The sequence below is a fragment of the Suncus etruscus genome, chromosome 14, assembly GCF_024139225.1.
Source record: "Suncus etruscus isolate mSunEtr1 chromosome 14, mSunEtr1.pri.cur, whole genome shotgun sequence".
Taxonomy (NCBI): Eukaryota; Metazoa; Chordata; class Mammalia; order Eulipotyphla; family Soricidae; genus Suncus; species Suncus etruscus.
In genome coordinates this window covers 66472477-66497896 of record NC_064861.1, presented here as the reverse complement: position 1 = coordinate 66497896, position 25420 = coordinate 66472477, and the positions used below count along the sequence as shown (strand labels likewise).

The following is a 25420-nucleotide window of genomic DNA, read 5'->3' as shown; positions in this document are numbered from 1 at the left end:
CTTGCAAGGCAGACACCTTACCTCTAGCGCCACCTCACCGGCCCCAGTAAGGTACTATTTTCTTTATTCTGAGGTATTAAAATGCTTTTGTTAAAGATAAGCTACTTAAAAGATATTGACATACTGGGCCCGGAGAGATAGCACAGCGGCTTTTGCCTTGCAAGCAGCCGATCCAGGACCAAAGGTGGTTGGTTCGAATCCCAGTGTCCCATATGGTCCCCCGTGCCTGCCAGGAGCTGTTTCTGAGCAGACAGCCAGGAGTAACCCCTGAGCAACGCCGGGTGTGGCCCAAAAACCAAAAAAAAAAAAAAAAAGATACTGACATAGGATATAATATAGACTTGGAAAAATAGGTTTCATAGAAAGTTGGCAGAACTGGAGAGATTAATACAGTGAATGTATTGCGACTACTCCACATTGTTAGTGAGTCTAAAAGCAGTTACAGTTGCGCTTCCCGGTGATTTAAGGATAGAAAAGATACAATTTATATTTCAGTTACCAAGCAAGAGTTACCTACCTTAAGGGACTTTCTTTCTTTTGCAAATGTCATTAGAATGGCCGAAACAAAAAGGTTAATGATCACAAGTACCATCAAAAGGACACTGGTGAGGATCAAAAATGATCCTAAGATGGGGTTTAAAGCAATAACCTGGAAAGAAACGGAGGCACTTTTTAATTTAAACGATGACAGTTTAACATCTAGTTAAGAATTTTAAGTGTGGGGCTAGAGAGATAGCACAACGGTGTTTGCCTTGCAAGCAGCCGATCCAGGACCTAATGTGGTTGGTTCGAATCCCGGTATCCCAGATGCCCCCACCCCCCACCCCCCGTGCCTGCCAGGAACTATTTCTGAACAGACAGCCAGGAGTAACCCCTGAGCACTGCCGGTGTGGCCCAAAAACAAACAAAAAAAAAAAGAATTGTGTGTGTGTGTGTGTGTGTGTGTGTGTGTGTGTGTGTGTGTGTGTGTGTGTGTGTGTAGGGTAGGGATAGGCTTTCTGAATTGAGTATTAACAACAAATAATCACCATATTATCTCACTTCCACAGTACACTTGAAAGGGTGGGGGCAGCAAATCATATTTATTTGATTTTAGGACACAAGTTCAACCCAGCATCCTTAGCAATGACATTGAGATTATAAGAAGTAAAGGTAGGACTGTAGGACAATCAGAAAAAGTTTTCTGGGAGCTGTAGTAATAACAGTAGGTAAGGCATTTACCTTGCACAAGGCCAACCTGGGTTTGATCCCTTGTATCCCACATGGTCCCCTGTGGACCGCCTGGAGTACTTTGAGTGCAGAGCCAGGTATGGCACAAACACCAAAAACAAAAAGAAAAAGCTTTCTGAAAATAACTACTCAAAAGACTAGAGAGCAATTTTTTTCTCTAGGCAGTGGGCTGCTTTCATAAGCAGCTCTCCCTCTATAGCTATGTCCTACCACATAGAATAATGCAGGGAAACATCCTTGTGTAATGCTCGGCTGCAGTAATAATAGAGGAAGGAGACTTTACCTCCTCGTGTCGAGCAATTCCTAGCAGGAGGCCGACCACAGCAACAACTGAGCTGAAAAAGGTTCTGTAGTCGGAGACGCTCCATCCAAACAGCAAGTTAAACTGTAAAGAAGCAGAGAACTGAATCAGTGTTTTTTCTGGCCTGAGTATTTAAGATGGTGAAGCCAACAGAACCAATGAATAGAAATTTATTTTCCATACTGGCCAATAATTCCCTCAAAAATGATCATTCCTTTGTGTTTTCACTTAGATTTATTTGACTATATGATCCTGTCAGCTGTTAATGCCCCACTTTAGAGATGAGGTTAACCATCAAGGTTTGGTCAGGTGCTAGTGCCACATAAACGGGAACTAAATCCAACTTCTACCTTTTCTTCAAAACTACTGCTAGCTGCTCCCACCACTACCCAGGTGATGTAAGGAAAGCACAGTTCCAACTAACTGGTGGCACTAAGGACAGTTCCCCTGAGGGTGGAGTCTTTTTTTTTTTTTTTTGGTTTTTGGGCCACACCCGGCGGGGCTCAGGGGCTACTCCTGGCTGTCTGCTGAGAAATAGCTCCTGGCAGGCACGGGGGACCATATGGGACACCGGGATTCAAACCAGCCACCTTTGGTCCTGGATCGGCTGCTTGCAAGGCAAACGCCGCTGTGCTATCTCTCTGGGCCCCAGAGGGTGGAGTCTTACAGCAATGGCATAGCCTGTCAGCAGGATCAGGATGACCAGCAGGAAACCCGCCACCTCATCCCAGGCTCTGCTTAGTGACCTGCCGATGACCTGCAGCCTGTGGTTATGATGCAGGAGATTCCACAACTGAACAGTTGCCAATAGAACCAGGAAGCCCACGACGTAGATGACGGCTGAGTTCACTTTTAACACCTCATAGAAGTTGATGAACCTGCATTTTACAAGGGAGGCTACAGTCATTCCACCATCCCATAGGCCATCCTCAGGCCTGGGGTGGCAGCTTCTCTGCTCCCACCACGAACAGGCAGCAGCATGGTTCTGTCAGCTCAATACTTGGTGATAATACATCTGTGTAATGTGAGGACTTGTGGATGTGCGTGGGTGGCTTGGCTAAAGGCCATAGATGTGGTTGAAAGTTGTGAAAGCACCCTGGGTCGACTGAGTTTATTTCAGAAGTCAAAACTTCTGGTATGAGCTCAGTATTTCAGAAGGAGACGAACTCCTTACTGCGGTCTGCCACTAATTTCCTGTTGCGTTAGACATGGTTTTGTAGCAGTAGGGCCATCACCTCCTAGTGGATTTAATAATGCTGAGAAAAGATGATAATTAAGAAGCGATGGGTGGTCTTCACCAAGCAGACTTTGTTGTGTGAGCATTGCATTCAGAATTTGATGTGATAGCAACTTATTTAGTTGGAAAGCCCTCCAGAGGTTCAAGCAAGTTGGCTTGAACTTATCTGATTCCTACGTGGTTCCAGATGGCAGGTTTGCTGGACTGCAGCTGCCAGCTCCAGACTAAATAGCACTATTGTCCCTGAAAACAAGCCTCAGAAGACCTCCCTGGGGACAGTGACTCAGGCCAGTTTGGCATGAGTGGCCCAGGTTTTAGAGAGTACCGAAAAGTATGCAGAATTTCTCCTTTCAATAAAATGTTGAAGTTTTTTGTTTGTTTGTTTTGGTTTTTGGGCCACACCCGTTTGACGCTCAGGGGTTACTCCTGAGCTATGCACTCAGAAATCGCCCCTGGCTTGGGGGGACCATATGGGACGCCAGGGGATCGAACTGCGGTCCGGTTTGTCCTACGCTAGCTCTTGCAAGGCAGACACCTTACCTCTAGCACCACCTTCCCGGCCCCGAAGTTTTGTTTTATTTATTTTAGTTTTTAGGCTACACCCAGCAATGCTCAGGGGTTACTCCTAGCTCTATGCTCAGAAATTACTCCTGCCAGGCTCATGGGACCATATAGGATACCAGGGATCAAACCCCAGGTCGGCCATGTGCAAGGCAAATGCCCTATCCACTGTGCTATGGATCCAGCTCCTGAGGTTTAATTTTAAAAGGATTTTGGTTATGTAAGGCACTGCAAGGATTTTGCCATTGCTTTAGGCTTTGTTACGTGGCCAAACTAAAATAATGCATCATTTCTGCTATTTGTAGCATGAAACTTTAATGCATATATGTAAGCACTTTGAAGCTGGAATAGCTTTTTAACACACAGTTTTGTTTTTGGGGTTTTGGGGAGGACACTCCCAGTGATGCTCAGGCGTTACTCTTGACTTTGTGCTCAGAAATCGCCCCTGGTTTGGGGGATCATATGGGATACCAAGGGATCAAACCGTGGTCTGTCCTAGGTTAGCGCGTGCAAGGCAAATGACCACCTGTGCCACCACTCTGGCCCCTAACACACAGTTTAGTTCATGTGTTCTCTGCAGTGGACATTAATTGGTCAGTTCTGGTCAACTCTGACATTATATAAGCAGAGATCTATTGTATATGTATTGTGTATGTTGGGGGAGATACACAAAGAACACGTGTACAATTTGTCAACTTTAACACCTAGTGGCAAACCCTGGTACCTTGGGCTCCTTTTTACCTGTCTGGGTCCGAGTGGTATTGTGCCAGACTTTTCTGATGCAGAGAAATACGTTTCATGTCAAGCCCCAAGTTGACAAAGCTGATGAGAATCACACTCAGTTCCAGGATGTTCCTTTTTCTTGTGAAGAATCTCCACCTCTGCTGTTTCAGCTGGTGACCCTACACAGATACCACAGAGGCCACCATCACTACTCCTTGCCTGAAGAAGACCTGCCAGGTTCTTGAAGTGCTTTGAACATCTGCACAGCACTTAGCCTATACTTGGGACACAAAGAGTTCCAGGTTTGCTTTATCCTCTAGAAACTCAGTTTGTGTTCACGGGAAACTGAGCTTCAGCAGAATTATGATTTACAGGTTCCTCCAAAATGACACCTTACACTGCATACACTGTGAAGTCTTATGCAGTGAAAATTAAAAAAAAAAAAAAAGAACCTGACTAAATTGGCTATTAAGCCTGGAAATACAATACTGTTTGACTTAAAATATATTCTTTTGGAATTTTTTTTTGCTTTTTTTTTTTGTGGGGGGGCATACCCAATGATGTGCAGGAGTTACTCCTGGCTCTGCACTCAGAAATCACTCCAGGCAAGCTTGGGGGATCATATAGGGTACTGGGAATCAAACTCAGGTATACTATATGTGCAAGGCAAATGCCCTACCTGCTATGTTATCACTCTGTCCCCAAGGGTATTTTGATATTTTGGGTTTTGGGTCGCACTCGGGTTACTCCTGGCTCTGTGCTAGAAATCACCCCTGGCAGGCTTGGGGACCATATGAATTGCCGGAAATCAAACCGAGGTTGGCCGATGTTGGCCTCTCGCAAGGCAAGCATCCTACTGCTGTGTTCACTCCAGCCCTGGTTTTGTTATTGTGATTTTTTATTAGTTTGTTAGTTATTTTGATTGCTGAGTATAACCTTAGGAGGGTTACTATAAGGTAGTGCAAAAAGTCTTCCTATAGATTTATTTTTAAAAATAGATCCATTCTTGGCATGGCTCAGGATCCTATCTCCCCCTGCCAAAGCCACCTACAACCCTGCTGGGGGTTATGTGTATACAGTCTCAGAACCAGACTTGGGGCTTTAAACATGTTACATATTGCCTCACCACTTGAGTCCCCAGCCCCAAATTTAATTATTTAGCTATAGGAAATTAGGATCAATGGCAGGAAATCAGCCTTTACATGAATTCAGGTCTAGAATCGGTGAAAATAATTCATTCTGATGATTCAATGTAGTGCTCCCCAAATCATATCTGGCAACCCTGAGACTAATCTTTGACATCTAGTTTTCAGTTCACCTGTATGAAGGTATAGTAACAGATCAGCAAGTAATAGATGACTTGTGGAATAATGGAGCAGACCAAGTTCTTCTTGGATGTTGGAAGAGGCATTAAACTTTCCAGTCTCACAGAGGCAGAGAAAGCACCTGAGGAGAACAAGGAACATCTGGAGTCCAGAATTCCTAAAGCCAGGACCTCTTCTTTCAAACTGTCTTTGAAAATAGCCCTCACTTGATCAGGACAAATTTCAGACATGCCTGAGTCCCAGAACTCCACCAGGGTTTCCTCATGAGACTAAAATGTGCTGAGTTGAATGTGCAATGAGGAAGAGAAGATTCCACTGATCCTGCTTCCAGGTCTTGTCAGTGACTTACCTGCTGTTAATGGTGTTACCTTACCTAGTCAGAATTTCTGCAGAGACAGATGGACTCATGTACTGTTGCAATATGATATTTTGGTTTGTTTTTGGGTCACACCAGAGAGTGTTCTGGGCTTACTCATGGCTCTTACTCAGGGATCACTTTTGAGTAGAACCATATCTAGTGCCAGGGATTGAACCTGGATTAGCTGCATGTAAGGCAAGTGACCTCCTCGCTATACTATCTCTTTGACTTCTTTTTTTTTTTTTTTATCTAACTAAACTCATCACTCTTTGTGGTGAGCTTCCTGAGGTGAGCTGGAACTTCCAGCTCTTTTCTCTTTTGTGTCTGAAAATTATTGTAAGAATGTCTTTCATTTTTCTTAAAAGCCATAGATGAGTGAGACCATTCTGCGTTTTTCTCTCTCTCTCTCTCTGACTTATTTCACTCAGCATAATAGATTCCGTGTACATCCATGTATAGGAAAATTTCATGACTTCATCTCCTGACAGCTGCATAATATTCCATTGTGTATATGTACCACAGTTTCTTTAGCCATTCGTCTGTTGAAGGGCATCTTGGTTGTTTCCAGAGTCTTGCTATGGTAAATAGTGCTGCAATGAATATAGGTGTAAGGAAGGGGTTTTTGTAGTGTATTTTTGTGTTCCTAGGGTATATTCCTAGGAGTGGTATAGCTGGATCGTATGGGAGCTCGATTTCCAGTTTTTGGAGGAATCTCCATATCGCTTTCCATAAAGGTTGAACTAGACGGCATTCCCACCAGCAGTGGATAAGAGTTCCTTTCTCCCCACATCCCCGCCAACACTGTTTATTCTCATTCTTTGTGATGTGTGCCATTCTCTGGGGTGTGAGGTGGTATCTCATCGTTGTTTTGATTTGCATCTCCCTGATGATTAGTGATGTGGAGCACTCTGACTTCTAATGATGTGTGTGTATGTATAAAATACATATTATATATATGTATATATATATATATATATATATATATATATATATATAGGTTTTGGGGCTACACCTGGTGGCACTCAGGGGTTACTCCTGGCTCTGCACCCAGAAATCACTCCTGGCAGGCTTGGGGAACCATATGGGATGCCGGGAATTGAACCCGGGTCCATCCTGGGTTGGCTGCAAATGCCCTATTGCTGTGCTATCACTCTGGCCCCTCTCTTATGGTATTTTTTAACCTGTATTTATTTGCATTCATTAAATTTTTTACACATAGGATAACATTTTGTAGAAGGAGTGTGTGTGTGTGTGTGTGTGTGTGTGTGTTGTGGCAACTGAATCCTAACCTGCCCATCTATGGCATTCTCTACCCTTGAGCTACATCACTAGCTTAACAGGGCGTTTTTTTTTTTTTTTTTTTTTTTAAAGGGTAACATTGGAACTTAAAGCAATTCTTCATAAAGTAGAAGCTTAAAAATAAAAACAAAGACAAGAAAAATCAGAGAATAGGTCCAAGTGTTCCAACATCAAAGCCAGAAATACCAGGAGGAAAGATCAGAGAACTGAAAGAAATCAAAGAAAATGGGAGGGGTCAGAAAGATAGTACAGTATGTAAGGCCACTTGATTTGCACATGATGGACCCTGTTTGATCCCTTGAACCACATCTGGGTCCCCTGAGCATCACAGAGTGATCCCTGAGCACAGAAATAGCCCCAAGCACTGCCAGTTGTAGTTAAAATAAAAAAGGAAGGGAGAAAGGAAAGAAGGAAGGAAGGAAGGAAAAAAGAAAAAAGGAAATCATGAACGATTTCTCAAAATTTAAGGATACATTTCCAAATGAAAGGTTTTGCCATGTTAGTGTGTGGTACAGAGAATTAAAAAATATTTAAATTCATGAAATCATTAAGAAGCAGGCTGATAGCCCTTGGAGAAAGTATAAGAAAATCTAAGAGTAGCTGTCTGAAAAGTAGGGATGATGTTGATAAAAAGTATGCTGCTCTTTGTTTGTTTGTTTTTTGGGGGGCCACACTCAGTGACGCTCAGGGGTTACTCCTAGCTATGCACTCAGAAATTGCTCCTGGCTTGGGGGACCTTATGGAAAGCTGGGGAATCGAACCACGGTTTGTCCTAGGCTAGCGCTGACAAGGCAGATGCCTTACTGTTTGTGCCATTGCTCTGGCCCATACACTGCTCATTTTTGTCTTAAAACTATCAGACTTCGAGGCCCAGAGAGATAGCACAGTGGCGTTTGCCTTGCAAAGCAGCCGATCCAGGACCAAAGGTGGTTGGTTCGAATCCTCGTGTCCCATATGGTCCCCCGTGCCTGCCAGGAGCTATTTCTGAGCAAACAGCCAGGAGTAACCCCTGAGCACCGCTGGGTGTGGCCCAAAAACAAAAAAAAAAACAAAAAACAAAAAACTATCAGACTTCTGGAGTGATAGCACAGAGGTAGGACATTTGCCTTGCACGCAGCTGACCCAGGACGGACCTGGGTTTGATCAACGGCATCCCATATGGTCCCTTGAGCCAGGAGCGATTTCTGAGCGCATAGCCATGAGTAACCCCTGAATGTCACAGGGTGTGGTCCAAAAACCACCACCCCCCAAAAAAAAAAAAAACAACCAGATTTTTAAAATTATATTTATGAGGTCAAAATGATAATGTAGTGGGGAAGGTACTTGCCTTGCACGTGGTTGACCCAGATTCAATCCTTGTCTTCACATATGATCCCCTGTGCCCTGCCAGAAATGATCCCTAAATACTGCCATGTGTCCCCAAAATTAAAAACCAAAATTATATATACATGAATTAGCTTTGTTATGTCTTTAAATAGCAACAGAGAGGGAAAGGGAGCCTTCTGAGTACAAAGGAAAAAGGGACCTTCCATACCCATATTGTTGGTCTCCAAAATCAGGGTAACTGCACAGAACAGTTTCACATTTGCATTGAACACCACAAACTCTACGAAGAGACTTTTGGTGTGCTGGTCCAGCCAGTGGCTCTGTTCAAGTTGCTGCAAAACCCTAAGAAAACAAAGACCGTCAGAGCCCAGAGATTGTTTCTTGGCTGCCCAGCCCTGCCCCACAGAAGGGTCATCGAAGCTGGGCACTCACCGCAGGGCTGCACTGATGTTCCTTCCCAGCTTCATCACGTAGCCACTGCCACTGTCCCAAGAAGCAGCCAATTTGTCCACTGTCTCCTGAGACTGATAATGCCAAATGCTGTCTGGATCTGTGGTGTTTGTATCTGGGGGGCTCCAGTGTGCCCCATAGTTCTCTGTATCCTCCTGATCTGGGTGAGATGGCCTCTCTTTTCCTTGAGGAGACACTCTAGGCTGAATGCGAACCTGACGGAGTTGAACGTTGCCCAAAAGAAAGGCGTTACCGTCGGTAACAAATCCTGAAGTGAGAGAAGAAACCACCACTAAACTGCATCAAGGGCTGGAGCAAGAGTTCAAGGGGCTGAGTACAGGTTTTGTGTGAAGATGGTCCAGGGCTCACTTTCTGACACCTGGACTACCACCAGTAGCCTCCCCTTAGCTTGCAGGTAGGAGTAGCCCCTGTGCAGTGACAGGTGTAGCCCTCAAATAAAAATATATAAGCAGCTCATTAAATTCAAAGAAAACCCATACACGTTTGCCACTATTTTTTTGTTTGTTTGTTTCTGGATCACACCTAGAGATATGGGGTGGGGAGGGAGAGGGAGGGAAAGTGAGGGAGGGAGAGAAAGAGAGGGAGGGAGAGAGAGAGAAGAGAGAGAGAGAAGGGTTAAGGCATTATTTGCATGTGATTTACCTTCAGTCAATCTCTGGAACCTTATGTGGTCCCTGAGGAATGGACTAACACAAATGAAGCCTGAGCAGACAGGTGTAGCCCCCAAACAAACAAAAGAATTCTCTTTCTTTTCTTATGTGTATTTGATTCCTTCAAGTGAACAGGAAATGACAGAGATGAGTCCAGGGTGTGATCCATAGAGGGTGGTGGTTCCAAAAAAAGGCAACTAACCTCTGTCCATGTTCCACTGCACCAGGGAAGGGTGTTTGGGAAACTAGCAGCATCCCTGAATTTACGATGCTGTCACCCAAGTCTATGTTCTTACCTCTATATTCCCCATACAGGTTAGGAACAAGTGTGTGGCGGGCCCATGGGTAGAAATGCTTAATGAGTTTGATTTCGGAGAATCTGTGAGAAAAGCTCTTCTGGAGAGCTTGATGGAGATAAAACCTATTGGGGTTCTGTGCAGAGTAGACTGTGGTCATCAATAAGGCAAGGAAGAGGATCTGGACTAGGGAGAATAGAAGGAACGTTAGAAATGGAACATTAATTTCGAACTCTCTCTAGATTCTGTCTTTACTTCTCCTTAACCTAATGGGTCAAAGCACCAAAAATTGGCCAAAGTCAGACCAGAGAGCTAGCTCAACAGGCTGATCATGGGGTTCTGTGCCCAGCACCACATAGTCCTCAACCCCTGGAAGGAACAATCCCCTGAGTGCTGAGCCGGGAGTAGCCCCTTAGCATCCCAGGGCACGAACCCCAAACAAAACAAAATAGCAATTTCATATGGTTCAAGATAGCAACTATAAACAGATAAACCTAAGCACCTGCCTATCGAAAAGATCTATGTAAGATGACTGGAAAGATTTTATAGCGGGAAAGTTGTTTGCTTTGCAAGCAGCCAACCCAGGTTTAATACCTATCATCCCATATGCCAGGGATATAGAAAGCACCGCCAGGGGAAATTCCTGAGCACAGAGCCGGGAGTACCTCTGAGCACTGCTGGGTGTAGTCTTCTCCCAAATTATAGTATTGAGACTAGGGGTATAGCATAGTGGTAGAACACTTACTTTGTATTTATTTTGTTTTGGTTTTTGAGTCACACCCAGCTGGGCTCAGGGCTTACTTCTGACTCTGCACTCAGGAATGATTACTGATAGATAGTGTACAGGGGACTATATATGGTCCTGGGGACCAAATCCTGGTTGGCTATATGCAAAGCAAGCATCTTACCACTGTATTAGTGCTCCAGTCCCTGCATTTTTTTTTTCAGCCATAACCTGGCAATACAAGTGCTTGTCCTGTTGAGCTATTCTCTTGGCTTCTTGTCTTGAATTTATGAGGCCCTGGGCTCAATCCCTAGCCACCAAACACAAACCAAACAACCCCAAACAGCATTTTCACTGTTAATTCTTAGACTGAAATGTCCCCTCTCCTGGACTCCTGGACTTCTCAACAGAAGATGCTGTTGAGAAAGGAGAGCATGAGAAAATGCAGCTTTGGTCCAATTGAGGTGTGGCCTTGTAATGCTGCACTTGCAGCACTGACCTTTCCCAAGGCTCTGTGGTTTTCTCTACCCAGGAAGTAAGAAGACCAAGATTTTTTTCATAACATCCTGTAGGTAGAGAAAGTGACTTATTTGAGCACAGAATAACCAGCAACACCCCAGTGTGGAGTCTGGTTACCATGCCACCTTAGTTATGGGAATTCAGAATTTTCTAAGGTTTGTGCCCCTACATGTATCTGGGAATCTCATATATGTCAGCACATGTGCTGCTGGAAGTACTTGGGGGAGCCAGGCAGTGCTAGGGACTAAACCCAGGCCTGAGGTATCTGAAGATGATGGTCTCCTTCCCTTGTTTCTGTTGGTTCTTTCCCTGCCCTCCCACCAAGGGAAAGAAGCAGCAATGTCTGCTCTCTGTCCTCTTCGTACCCAAAATCTCTCCTGTCTGCTTCAAGAGCTTCTTCTCTTTCAAGATTCTCTTTGGGCGCTTCACTGGACTGTTCATGGCTGGAGCAACATACATGGGGTCATTCTTATTTCTTGAACCAGGTAACGAAGAACAGGCTTCTGGCAAAAATTCAAATGTGCTATTATCGTTCATTGAATGGCTATTCATCAACATTTACACATCTGAGTACTGTGCATTGAATGCCATGTGCTTTTGTTTGTTTGTTTTGGCCACACATGGTGGCGCTAAGGGGTTACTCCTGGTTCTGCACTCAGAAACTGCTCTTGGCAGGCTCAGGAAACCACATGAGATGTCTGGAATCAAACCGGGTCTGACCTGTGTCGACCATGTGCAAGGCAAACGCCCTACCACTGTGCTACTTCTCTAGTCCCTTATTACATTATTCTTTGTAGAGCTTCATCCAACATGCCTTCAAGTTTGGTGACTACACATGGGACCTCTTGGATGTTTTTAGAGAATGACTATGTGCTTTAACTAAAATGAGAAGAAAAGGGACTGGAGAAATGGTGCAGGTAGGGTTTAAGGTGCTTGCCTTGTATGTAGTCACCTGCAGTTTGATTGACTATGTATGGTCCCCCCACCCCTCAAATAGAAAGAAAGGGAAATAAAAAAATATGGACTCGTGGACCTGGCAAATAATGGTCTGGACATGTTTATTTTTTACATTTTTATTATTTTTGTTTTAGTTTTGGGCCACACCTCTGATATTCAGGGATTACTCCTGATCCCACATTCAGGGTTATTTACTCCTGGTAGCAGTTCAGCAACCATGTGGGATACTTGGGATCAAAACAGGTTGGCCACATACAAGGCAAACACTGTCTCCAGCACTGTCTGGGCATGTTTAACCTAAGATTCCTGCAGGTATCAGAAGCAGCTAATGAGCCACCGGAAATATGGGTGGAGGAACCAGAGAAAGCAGAGCTGTACAAGAGAGACAGGCCTGAAGCTCAGAGGGGATAAGCACAGAAAAACAGGCAGAGATGCATGGCCAGTATTGATGACAGGACCCATTAGCTCTGGGCAAAAGAAAGGACAACCTGCTGCTTAGAGAAAAGATCCATGAAAGGCATGTGGGCACTGGAGGGCCTAGAATTCCACTGAAAGATTACTCAGCCTTTAGTAAAAATGAAGTCAGGAAATTTGCTTATACATACTTAGACATAGAGGGTAGTTTGCTGAGTGATATGAGTCTGAGGGAGATGGATAGGTATAAAATGATCATACTAATTTTCAGGATATACACATATATATGCATATATAACATAGCATGAGAATAATACCTGAAATAAAAGAAACAAGGGCCAGGAGGACTGGTCTATGGTAGGAAGCTTGCCACAAATAGTGGGGAGTTTAGATAGGATAGAAAAGGGACCACTATGACAATGAGAGTTGGAAATGATCATTCTGAACAAGTACTGGGTGCTGAAATTAGGTATATCCCTTAGTAACAATATTGCAAACCATAGTATCTAAAAGGAAAAACTTAAAAAAAATAAAAGGAAAAATGTGGGGAAATAGACAGATAGACACACAGAAAGAAAGAAAGAAAGAAAGAAAGAAAGAAAGAAAGAAAGAAAGAAAGAAAGAAAGAAAGAAAGAAAGAAAGAAAGAAAGAAAGAAAGAAAGAAAGAAAGAAAGAAAGAAAGAAAGAAAGAAAGAAAGAAAGAAAGAAAGAAAGAAAGAAAGAAAGAAAGAAAGAAAGAAAGAAAGAAAGAAAGAAAGAAAGAAAGAAAGAAAGATAGATCAGGGACATTGGTGGGAAGTATACATTGAGTATACACTGGTGAAAAATTGGGTATTGAAAACTATATGACTGAAACACAATCACCAACAACTTTGCAACCACATATCTCACGGAGATTCAATTAAAAAAAAAAAAACCCAGACTAACACTATGCATATGTAGCCTCCTGGCCTCATTAGATATTAGTAATGAGAACTACCTGTGGTGCCCAGGAGTGCTAAGATCCTCTTGGTCTGCTGATCCTTCTCCTTGTCAAACTTTGGCCTCCTGTTCAGTGTCAGTGAGAACAACAATGTGAGGAAGACTATCTAGAACAAAAGATGAGTAGACTGTAAGTAGCAGAAATAGAGGGTCTGAGAAGAAAATGTTAAGTAAAAATGAAGGTTAGCAGAAATCAATCTCAATTATTTGAGCTTTACTATTAAAAAAAATTTTTTTTTTGATTTGGGGCCACAACTGGAAGTGCTCAGGGCTAACTATTGGCTCTATCAAGAATCACTCCTGGTGGGCTCGGAGGACTATATGGGGTATTGAGAATCAAACTCAGGACAACTGCCTTTAGGCTTAACCATGGTACTATCTCTTCCAGAGACATCTCACTGGAGCTGTAGTTCAGTATGAGATCCTGGCCCTGGCATGACATTATTTCCACGGCACGCAGGTCTTGTGTCCTCTGCACTAACCCCTGAAGCTTTAAGCCAGATATCCTAGGCAGTAGGAATTGGGTTGGGTTGATCTAGTATGTAATTGTGGGGTCTGAGGTCAGGGATCCTCGAGTACAGCCAACATTGTCTTCCAAATCCAGAATGTTAGAGACTTAGCAGGACAGAAAATTTGGTTCCTTCAAAATCTGTACTATGAAAGGAGGGCTGGAGTGATTGACTGAAGGGAAAGGTGCTCGTCTTGCAAGTGGTCAACCTGGCTTCTATCTCTGGCACCGCAAATGGTTCCTACCAGGAGTGATCCCTGAGGACAGAAACAAGAGTAAGTCTTGAGTACAGTGGTGTGGTCCCCAAAACGAATATGCATAGTTGAACATACATATTTGTAGAAGAAACAGCAAGACGACTAGATCAATAACATGAGAAAAGAGTGGGTTTCTATGGAATAAGGATTCAGGAGACAAACTAGTAATGTGGATCTCGTTTATTTTATTTTATTTATTTGATTTTATTATTATTACTATTATTATTGTTTGGGGGTCACACCCAGTGGTGCTCAAGGGTTACTCCTGGCTCTTCACTCAGAAATTGCTCCTGGCAGGCTCAGCGAACCATATGAAATGCCGAAAATTGAACTTGGGTCTGTCAAGAGTTGACTGTGTGCAAGCCAAATGCCCTACCGCTGTGCTATCTCTCTGGCCCCTAATGTTCTTTTATTTATTTATTTGGATCTTGTTTAGATAAAACTATATTGGTAACAACTAGGCAAGTTTGAATAAAGCCTGGTTTTAAAGGTAGATTAGATAAATAGATGATAGATGATAGATAGATAGATAGATAGATAGATAGATGATAGATAGATAGATAGATAGATAGATAGATAGATAGATAGATAGATAGATAGATAGATAGATAGATATAGATAGCAAAATTAGTCATCATTTCAGGGCTGAAACATGGTCAACCTGGATTTGATGCCGGGCATCTCATATGGTCACCTGAGTCACCAGGAGATATTCCTGAGCACAGAGCCAGGAGTAGGCCCTGAGTGCTCCCAGGTGTAATAAAAATAAAAAAAAAATCACCAAAAATGCACCCTTAATTTTTTTAAAATGTGCATAGTTCAACGGTTCAATGTAGTTGAAAAGTGTGGGATATGAAGAAACAATGAGGTATATGATAATGATTTTATATTTATACTTTTTTTTTGTTTGTTTTTGGGTCACACTCGGCAGCGCTCAGGGGCTACTATTGGCTCTATGCTCAGAATCGCTCCTGGCAGGCTCGGGGGACTATATGAGATGCCGGGATTCGAACCACCGACCTTCTGCATGCAAGGCAAATGCCTTACCTCCATGCTATCTCTCCGGCCCCTATATTTATACTTTTAAAAGAAGAGTAAGTCTGTATAGTCTAGAAATATAGACTAAAACAGTTATGGATAAAATAACAACATGCCTATTATTATTTTCAAACAAATAAAGCAAGATTGGCTGTGAACTGGTGATCTCTAAATGAATAAAATGATGACTGAGGACATGTGCATCATACCATTCTCTATACTTTTGTGTGGGTTGGATGTTTTCCTTGACTAGGAGCTTTACAAAGGTTGGTTTGGAGGCTGGAGAGATAGCACAGAGAGTAGGGTGTTTGCTTTGCACACAGCTAACCTGGGACGAACTCAGGTTCAATCTCTGGCATCCCAAGCTTGCCCGCAGTGATTTCTGAGTGCAGAACCAGAAGTAATCCCTGAGCACTGTTGGGTGTGGCCCCAAAATAAAAAAAAATAAAAAAAAAGGTTAGTTTAGAAGGCTGAAGAGATGGTACAGAGGCTAAGATGCTTGTCTTGCAGGCGCTGAACCTTGCTTGACTGGCACTACATGGTCCCTGAGTATGGCCAGTGCTGTTCTATAGGCCCTTGAGCTCTTGCCAGCTGTGGCCCTGTAGACTCCCAAGATGTTCCATGCAGTCCTGGGGCCTCTGGGCTCAAGCAGCACCATATTCTGAGGCCTGTGCATGGAGGCTCCAGTCCTTTTGCTTGAGAATCACCCTGAGTGAGAATAACACTGAGAAGTACCTCAAATTCCTTAAACACAGCTTGAAAAGCCACTTCCCCTTGAAAAAAGTCAGTTTGGGACCAGATATATGGTTTCAATGGCTGGAACACTCACATGCTTTGCTTGCAAGAGGCCCTTGTACAATCCCAGCTCAAAATGGTCTCTGGAGCATTGTACCTGGAGTAGCCTCCTCAGCACCACCATATGTGGACCAAAAACAAAGAAAAAGAAGTTGTTGGGGCTGGAGCAATAGCACCTGGGGAGAGCATTTGCCTTGCATGCAGCTAACCTGAGTTTGATCACCAGCATCTCATATGGTCCTGAGCCTGCTAGGAGTAATTACTGAGTGCAGAGCTATGAGGAACCCCTGAGTGATGCTGGGTGTGACCCCAAAACAAAGAATCTATCTGTAGCTAACTTACTTCCAATTGAATATTCTGTGGCTGTCAACATTTTTCTTTTTTCATTTTTTGTTATTTGGTGGTCCAATGCATGGAATTTATTGTGTACTACTGTTTGTAAAATACTTGAATAGTCCTAAACATGCATAATATTTCCAACTTAGACAGGAGACCATACTAGGTGCACTTTTGGTAAACAAAACAACAGATGGTTCTATTGCCTAGATCTCCGCACTGTATTCCAGGGCATGAGGGAAGCAGGCTCCAGAGGAAGGAAAATACCCCACAATAGTGGCAATCAATACAGGTCCACTGTGAAAAGTGGGCACACGGTTTCAAGTTAACCAAGTTTTTAGTTAACCAAATGTTCTGAAACTATCAAAAGAAAATGTTCAACATGCTGTCTTGACTTTTTTTTTTTTTTTTTTTTTTTTGGTTTTTGGGTCACACCGGCAGCGCTCAGGGGTTACTCCTTGGCTCTATGCTCAGTAATCGCTCCTGGCAGGCTCAGGGGACCATATGGGATGCCGGGATTTGAACCGTTGACTTTCTGCATGAAAGACAAATGCCTTACCTCCATGCTATCTCTCCAGCCCCACAGTCTTGACTTTTATGCTTCCACTAACATCTGAGGGATTGAACAGAACATTGCTTCTAGGCTGCCTTGCTTGATCAAAAAACACTTCCAAAACATTGAAAAAAAATTTCTTTGCATCAAAACATAAAAATGATAAAAGCCGGGGCCGGGCGGTGGCGCTAAAGGTAAGGTGCCTGCCTTGCCTGCGCTAGCCTTGGACGGACCGCGGTTCGATCCCCCGGTGTCCCATATGGTCCCCCAAGCCAGGAGCAACTTCTGAGCGCATAGCCAGGAGTAACCCCTGAGCGTTACCGGGTGTGGCCCAAAAACCAAAAAAAAAAAAAAAAAAAAAAAAAAAAATGATAAAAGCCAGCAGCAAATCACCCTGGTGGTTTGTTTAAGCAACTTGAGTACTCACAAGAAACTGAAATTTTTCATAGCAGCTAGGTAACCTATACAAGTTGTACATATACATGATAGGTCTATATATTAAATATTTTCAAAATGAAAACATGTATACTCAAGTTTTACAGACATGATTTGAATTAAAATTTACTTTGACAATGTACAAATTTCTTTTCTTTTCTTTTCTTTTTTTTTTTTTTTTGGTTTTTGGGTCACACCTGGCAGCACTCAGGGGTTACTCCTGGCTCCACGCTCAGAAATTGCTCCTGGCAGGCACGGGGGACCATATGGGACGCCGGGATTCGAACCAATGACCTTCTGCATGAAAGGCAAATGCCTTACCTCCATGCTATCTCTCCGGCCCCACAATTTCTTTTATAGATAGAATCTTAAATTAGTAATTCTGTAATTCTTCATAATTTTGAAATTTAGAGGTTTTCTTTTTAAATCTTTAAGTGTAAATCTCAAAAGCTCTGGGCAAAATTGGTTTTTAGATTTGTGTTTAGTAAAAGAGTCTGCCTAGAAATAGGTTATGCAATCATGTTTAAAAAATAATAAGACTATATTACAGAATTAGCCACATTTAAGAACTTGTGACTTGAGGTCAGCATTTTTTTTATCAATGCTGATAGAAGGTTTGTCAGCACGTGGCTCAGAGTTCAAATACAGATTAGTAATTCAGATGTATTTTAAGACCATGAGAATTCATTCTTTAAAGACATTTCATGAGAGAAGGATCCACATTAGTTCTTAGGATTGTATTTGAAGTTATGTCTAAAAAAACAGAAAACAAAATCTAAGTCTACAGAGGGAAAAAGAAATCTCATTTGTAAGCTTAAATGTGTAAATCACAAGCAAAAATGGAGGAATGATTGCCCCCCCCAAGGAAATTGCCCCATGCCCCTTGCTTACTGCCCCCTACCTCAGCAGGAATGACCTAAAATGATCAATTAGCACAATTAGGGGCCTCACACTTCTATCTGAGAAAGGAGACTGGGGTGTCAAGCAGCACAATGGTTTGTTTTTCCAGAAGGACTGTGACCTTTCCCGTAAGCATGGCCAACCCTTTCAGCTTTTTAGGTGTTCTGTTCATGTGGGGCCTTAGAGGGGAGAGTCTTTGGGAGACTGTGGGTCACTGGGCACTGGTTGCCAATCCTGTAGTTCTCAGTGGCATGTGTGATGTTCAGAGAATTGAAACCATCTGGCTGCATGGAATCTTTCTGTGTCAAAATGATGCCGTGTCAAAATGAGCGGTGGTATCTGTTCATTGATCCTATCCTATCCAAACCCTTTGCCTCTTCAAAATTACAGATTCTATGGGTGGAGAGAATCCTCCTATTGCTTTTTCAGTTTTAATAACCTCAATTGTGGCACTTTGCAGGGTTTTGTAATCTCTGTCCAGCTCTCCACTTGGCAGCATCCCAATGGAAATTAGGCCCTTGAGGGTCAGTATGCTTTCACTTTATTCCCTGAGAACAGAGAAGACTCTCGCCATCATGCCAATTGCTCAAAAATTTTTTTTGTTTTTTTGATTTTTGGGTCACACCCAGCAGCGCTCAGGGGCACACTGGCTCCACACTCAGAAATTGCTCCTGGAAGGCGCAAGGAACCACATGGGATGCCAGGATTTGAAACAGCCTTCCTTCTGCATGCAAGGCAAACACCCTACCTCCATGCTATCTCTCCAGCCCCAAATTGCTCAAATTTTGTTTCTGATGATTTATTTTCAGGCTGCAGCTGAACCATCAAATTGATTTTCACCTTTGTCATTATTTCATCATCAGAGCAAATACTCAGAACATTTACCAATATTTCTGTCACTTTTTCTCCAACAAATGACAAAGACCAGGTAAAGACATCCATAAAATTGAGTACCAGTAAGGATGTGACGAACAGTTAAACTGTCAGATATTCATCACATTATTTTCATACTTTAAGACAGCAGCTTTATTATTATAGACATCTAATTAGGTGGTGAAAAAATAGTTATTAATGAAAGGAATCCTGTAGTTTGACTTTTTCTGTACATTCAATAGCCTGCGTCTTGAGTTTCATGAGCTCTAATAATTGATAATAAATTACTATTTTGTAAAAATTCACACACTGCTGGATAGTTGTAAAAGTAAGAACAGCCTTGAATTGTATTGTGATTAAAAAGTTCCTGTGACTTTTTTTTGGGGGGGGGCCACACCCAGCGGTGCTCAGGGGTTTCTCCTGGCTGTCTGCTCAGAAATAGCTCCTGGCAGGCACGGGGGACCATATGGGACACCGGGATTCAAACCAACCACCTTTGGTCCTGGATCGGCTGCTTGCAAGGCAAACACCGCTGTGCTATCTCTCTGGGTCCTTCCTGTGACTTTTTATTTAAAGATTCAAAGATTTTCCAAAAATTCAAAGATTTTCCAAAATCTTTGGAAAGGTCGGACCATAGCAAGTCACACATTGGTCCAAATGCAGGTGGCTCCTTGAGTCATCTAATCTCCTAATCATCCAGTGTGTGCATTTCTGATGAAAGACCATGAACATAAAGAAATTGTTGATTTGAAAGTGCTGCAAGAGGCAGGCTATCAAAAGCTTCCATGCAAGCTTCATAAACTCCTTCTGAATATTTAATTTTACATTCTTGCTTAAAGGTAAAATGTTAAATTAGATTTCTGCATTCATGGTTGCCTCTCAGAGGAATTAAGTGTTTGGGTATAGAGTCTTCGGGACCCATAAATATAAGACATAATCTACACTAAAATAACCTCTGTCACATAATTACCAAGAAAAAGGAACTGTGTATTAGTAGGTAATCCTACTTCAAAAAGTTTTATCAGATCAAAAAATTGGCCATGGATATCATCACAAGCTGTTTATTGGAGCTTCTACTTCTTTTTTTTTTTTTTTTTTTTTTTTGGTTTTTGGGCCACACCCTGTGATGCTCAGGGGTTACTCCTGGCTATGCGCTCAGAAGTTGCTCCTGGCTTCTTGGGGGACCATATGGGACGCCGGGGGATCGAACCGAGGTCCGTCCTAGGCTAGCGCAGGCAAGGCAGGCACCTTACCTCCAGCGCCACCGCCCGGCCCAGGAGCTTCTACTTCTAACATGGTTTTATCTCTCCAAAGGATGGCAGCTCCTTCATTGATTCTAAGTGTAATTTCTTCATCTACTTGACCTTCTCTGACTTCTCTGATTCTTCAGAACATCAACCCTGGGTATCCCATCTATATCAAACACTTCAGATGTCAACCGATGCTTTGAGGGAAAAGGGACAGCTTTGACGACATAGTTGGCGCATGCGTGAGCACAACTCAGGCAGGTTCAGGTGTGCCTTGCTGGGCCTGGGGATCAGAAACATGCAGGGCAAGGCATAACAGGGCTCAGGAGCATCTGCTACCACAGCAGAGCAAGCAGCAGCATAGCTGCTGTCCCCTACCCCAGGGGCAAAGCCCCTCAACATTTCTTCCCTTTTCACTTGCTCCTCTTCTACTCAACCCCTTCCTTTTCTGCAATTTTTCCACCACTCACCTTGTTTGGGGGATGACTTCCTTGTACTCTATTATTGTTTCTTTTGGGTTTAGGGGCCATATCTGGTGTTGCTAAGGGGATAGTCCCAAGATGTGGGTCACTCCTGGTAGTGCTCAGAGGCCCATGAAGTGCATGAGATCAAACCCGTAAAAAAAATCTTGTGCAGGAGCCCTGTTAGGTGTTTCCCTGGCAGACCCCCACCTCTGGATCAGATCTATGAACACTGGCACCCATGAACTGTGTCCCCAAGCTTCCTGCCATGTGTATGAGCTGCTTCTCTTACCTTCACTGGCTGGCTGATGAAGATATTTTGAAGAAATGATAAGATCATCGAGATGACCCAGCTGGTGGCCTGGTCTTTGTTTAGGTCTAGGCTGTAGAGTGCTATGAAGAAGGCGGTAACCAGGCTGGTGGCAGCCAGCAGGAGCCAGCACACATACAGGGTCCCTCGAGGCAGGCCCCTGGGCAGACATGACTTTTCTTCCTCTGGGCTCAAGACTGGGAAACTGGTGGGGACCCTGAGGAGCAGAAATTAAGGCAGTTTCTCCCAGCCAGCCACTGAGAGAGGTTTAGGAAGGTCAGGGTGATGATGCAACAAGTTGGCCTCCAGGGTATTACCTGCAGGGCCCTGGCTCTGTGGGAGGTATATGGGCCTCCAGGAGTTCTTGGGCTCTCTGTAGCTGGCTGGCTGCAGCGAAACAATCCCAGGGCCAGGCAGCCTGGGAATCTCCTAGCATCCTTAGGGCACCCTGCAGTCTCTGCAGAACCCTCAGCAGGTAACAATGCAGATGAAGGTGGTTTTCAGGAGCTGCTGGAGACAAATTTCATGCTGGTCCTTGAGTAAGGAAGACTTCACTAAATCAAGTAATTACTGGTAGAGATGAATGACTCATTAGTGGCTAATGAAGCTAAAGCTCCCTTCAATGGAAACTGCACTCAACACTGACAGCTATTCTGGTCTTGTCTGGGCTTATGAGAGAACTCATGGTGGCCAGTGACATCCTAAACTTTGAATAGGAAACACCTGATGGCACTTTCACACAGTGTCCTGCCTTCTCACAGGGCCCAAATTATATTCGAGAGCCCACAAATTACATCATCCCATAGTAAGAACAATGGTTGAGGGATCTTAGCTCAGAAGAGGCTGGATTCTTGCTTTTCATGATCCTTGTCTCTAGCCCAGCTGTAATAGGAATGGCCAGTTTTAACAACCCACAGAGCCAAATAACGAGGAGCCAATGCTGAGAAACTCATCAGTGGGGTTTTCTTTCCATTTTCTTCCACAGAACACCAGCTGGTTGGGTCTGAGCCCTCAGAGGGACAAAGCTCAAGGCCATCAGCTTCCTCACACCTGTGGGTTATGCTGAGCAAGAATAAGAAGGGAAGAGATGGTGAGTGTACAGCAGGAAGGGCACTTGTCTGGCAAGTGGCTGAAGGCTGATCTGGGTTCGATCATAAAAGGTACCCCATAAAAAAACACCAGAATTGATCCCCAAGCATTGATCTGAGCACCACCAGGTGTGGCCCCAAATCAAACAGAAGAGACGTGCAAGGGAGAGAGAGGCAGGGAAAGGATGAGTGATAGGATCCTTCTGTGTCATTACCATTTTCCTGAGAGAGTTCTTCCTGCTGATGGCAGCCTTGACCTTCTAAGTGAGCTTGCACAAGAGTGGAGAGAAGATTTACCAGTTCGCTGATGTTACCAGCACATGAGTGCTGCTGGCACTCTGAGAGTAAGCACGGATTTCTCCTCAGCAGGAAGCCCACAGTTTCCTTTAGTTCCTGAAAGTGGCCCCAAGATAGAAGTGAGATCGTTGGCCATGAGCCAGGCCTGGTGGCAGCTGTGGGTAGGAATGAGGTCATTTCTTACGCAAAGGGGCAGACTGTGGTGGAGACATATGGAAAAGGGCAATTCTCAACCTTTCTTGTGACCCTGTCCCCTTCTCGACAGGTTTTCTCCTGGTGGCCCTCGTTCTGTCAGTTGACCCCTAGTCTTATACCATGCCATGCCCTCTACATACATGATTTTTACCTATGGCTTCCTTGGAACATCGGGGTGGGAACCTACAAAGGGCCATCACCCCCTTGGTTGAGAAATGCTAAACGACCTCAGCTTTTCATGGCCTCTATTTTTCAGAAACAGTCACCTTACTGAGGCTTCCAAAATAGCTTTCTGAGAGACTAGAGAACAAAGGTGTGTGTGTGTGTGTGTGTGTGTGTGTGTGTGTGTGTGTGTGTGTGTGTGTGCGCGTGCGCCCGTGCGTTTTCTTTTGGGGCCACATATAGTAGTGCTCAGGGATTTCTTCTGATGGGGCAGGTAAGAAGCATAGCAGGGACTGAATGCTGGCTTGCCACATACAAGTGTCTTAACCCTTGTATTAAGAAATACAAGGGAGAGTTTAATCCAACATTAAAACTCAGAACGGCTCCAGAGCGCATTCTTCTCTCAAGTCCTGTCCTCAGAATATTCTAGAACAAAGTGACACAAGCAGAGTCCTGGGTCCACAGCTCTGGGCACAGGAACTAGGGACAAACTTATGACCCCTCCTCCAAGAACCTTCTAGGTCCTGACAGTGATGGCTAACCTTTTTGAGCCCGAGTGCCCAAATTGCCGCACAAAACCAAAGAATTTCCTCAAAGTGCCAGCAGTTGCCAGGAGAGTTGCAAAGCAGACACCGGCACAATCGCCTCCTGCCGTGCCGCGTGCCAGCTGCAAAAGGTTCCAAAGGTTCGCCATTGCTGTAGGAGATTCTTTTTTTTTTTTTTTGGTTTTTGGGTCACACCCAGCAGTACTCAGGGGTTACTCCTGGATCTAGGCTCAGAAATCACCCCTGGCAGGCACAGGGGATCATATGGGATGCCGGGGTTCAACCACCGTCCTTCTGCATGAAAGGCAAATACCTTACCTCCATGCTATCTCTCCAGCCCTAATGTAGGAGATTCTTCTCACCATGGGGACCAGGGCATAGGTTACAGACCATGAAAGCTGCCCCATGCTTACCTCCTCTGTTCTTTTGAGTGAAAGAGGCTCAAGAGATGCCTCTGAGGGGCAGGAGGCCTGAGGTGGAGATGGAGGCGGTGGGTCCTGTGGCTGGAGTATCTGGAAGAGCCGTCCAATGACAAGGTTGATTGGGAAGAGGATGACAGCGCTTTGGACACTGACCCAGAGCTCGGACCAGGTCACTGCAAATGGACCCACTGGAAAGAAAAGCATTGTGTCAGCTGACTGCCTCAGTAACTAAAGTTGCCCCAGAGTCACTCACAGGCTTAAGTAGTGACTGAACGAAATTATCTTCAGATTAAAGTGGGTAAGAAAGCCCCAGTTGTTTCTTTTTGAGTGAAGGAGAGAGTATGAGATACTTGTCAAGGATTCCAGGGTCAGGACAATGAGGGATAAAGGAGCCCCCTGACCCTGACACACCTTGTTCTCCTCTCCGAGCAGCAGAGCTGTTGGTCTTCCAGAACATGATGTTGGTGACCATGTTACAGAGGAGCAGGACTGCACAGCATGTCAGCCGCTGGACCCTGGAGAATTGGCTCCAGGGGTGGCGAGTGGCCACAGAGAGCCACAGGCAATCCTGAGTTAGCTTTTCCACAATCATGGAGGAGAAGAGGTGTCTACAGAGACGCAAGGAGAGGAGCAGGTTGTTGTCCTGTTGTCCTGATGGGACCCTAAGCTGAGATAGGCTTTACCGGATGCACAGCTGCAGCCCATTAGAGCCCTCCAGCAAGACAAGAGAATTCTCCATTGGACTGTGTAAAGACTCTGGAGGAAGGGAGGGAGGAAAGGAAGAAAGGAGAAAAGGAAGGAAGGAAGGAAGGAAGGAAGGAAAGAAGGAAGGAAGGAGAAAGGACAGAAGAAAAGGAGGGAGAGAAAGAAGGAGGAAGGGAGGGGAGCAGGAAGAACTGGAGGAAGGGAGGAAGAAATGGAGAAAGGAGAAAAAAATGGAGGATGGAAGGCGGGAAGAAAGGAGAGAGGAAGGGAGAAGAGAAGGAAGGAAGGGAGGAAGGAGAGGACAAAAGGGAGGGAGGAAGGAAGTAAGGAGGGGGGAAAGATGGCAGAAGGGGGAGAAAGAAAGAGCCAAGAGGCCTGTTCTTCACAACCTGAAGGAGAAGAGTTCCTTCTCTGAGACAGGCAGGAAGATCCGATCACGCTCGCAATCTCCGAGATCTGTGGCCAGCCAGCACTTGCACAGAAAAAGCCATTTCTTTTTAGCCACCATGTCTATGACAGTGACCTGGCTCACGTACCTGTGGTTGGATGAAGTTCCATTAGGAAGGTGGCTCTTGTCAGTTGCTGTGTTCAAGAAGTAACAACCAGTCCAGTCAGAGGATCAGAGCTGGCAGGTGCTAGGCCGAATTTGAACCGTGGCACCTACACAGCCCTCCACCTCTCCCTCAACCACCAGATATAGCTCAGGACACCTCCCCCAACACCATTGGTGTGGCTCTAGAGGTCCTGAATATTTCTAGGGGACTGTGTTAGTGATTGAACCAGCCAGCCTGGTTGGCCCCTCCTAGGGTCCCCTGGGCCCTGTTTGAGAGGCTGGAAAAGAAAGTGGCCTATTGTGAAGGTGTTGGTGCTTGCTCAAGTAGATGACTCTTATTTGTTTGCTTTTGGGCCACAAGCAGTGG

General features: G+C 44.4%; 1 protein-coding gene and 1 pseudogene across 1 annotated transcript in view; both read right to left on the bottom strand.

Moving 5' to 3' along the window:
* The window catches only part of PKD1L3 (polycystin 1 like 3, transient receptor potential channel interacting), a 58820-nt gene that overhangs the window by 407 nt on the left and 32993 nt on the right, over nt 1-25420 (bottom strand). The window contains exons 16-31 of the mRNA XM_049787435.1: nt 24890-25036; nt 24207-24403; nt 23787-23983; nt 22390-22567; nt 21404-21596; nt 21069-21303; nt 13369-13480; nt 11386-11523; nt 9684-9963; nt 8793-9107; nt 8569-8702; nt 5371-5498; nt 4071-4231; nt 2199-2409; nt 1514-1615; nt 514-649 (exon numbers count right to left, since the gene is read on the bottom strand). Coding sequence (XP_049643392.1) covers nt 514-649; nt 1514-1615; nt 2199-2409; nt 4071-4231; nt 5371-5498; nt 8569-8702; nt 8793-9107; nt 9684-9963; nt 11386-11523; nt 13369-13480; nt 21069-21303; nt 21404-21596; nt 22390-22567; nt 23787-23983; nt 24207-24403; nt 24890-25036 — 2864 coding nt within the window. The remainder of the gene's footprint in view (nt 1-513; nt 650-1513; nt 1616-2198; nt 2410-4070; nt 4232-5370; nt 5499-8568; nt 8703-8792; nt 9108-9683; nt 9964-11385; nt 11524-13368; nt 13481-21068; nt 21304-21403; nt 21597-22389; nt 22568-23786; nt 23984-24206; nt 24404-24889; nt 25037-25420) is intronic.
* LOC126027506 (serine/threonine-protein phosphatase 2B catalytic subunit beta isoform-like) lies at nt 18516-20677 on the bottom strand (annotated as a pseudogene).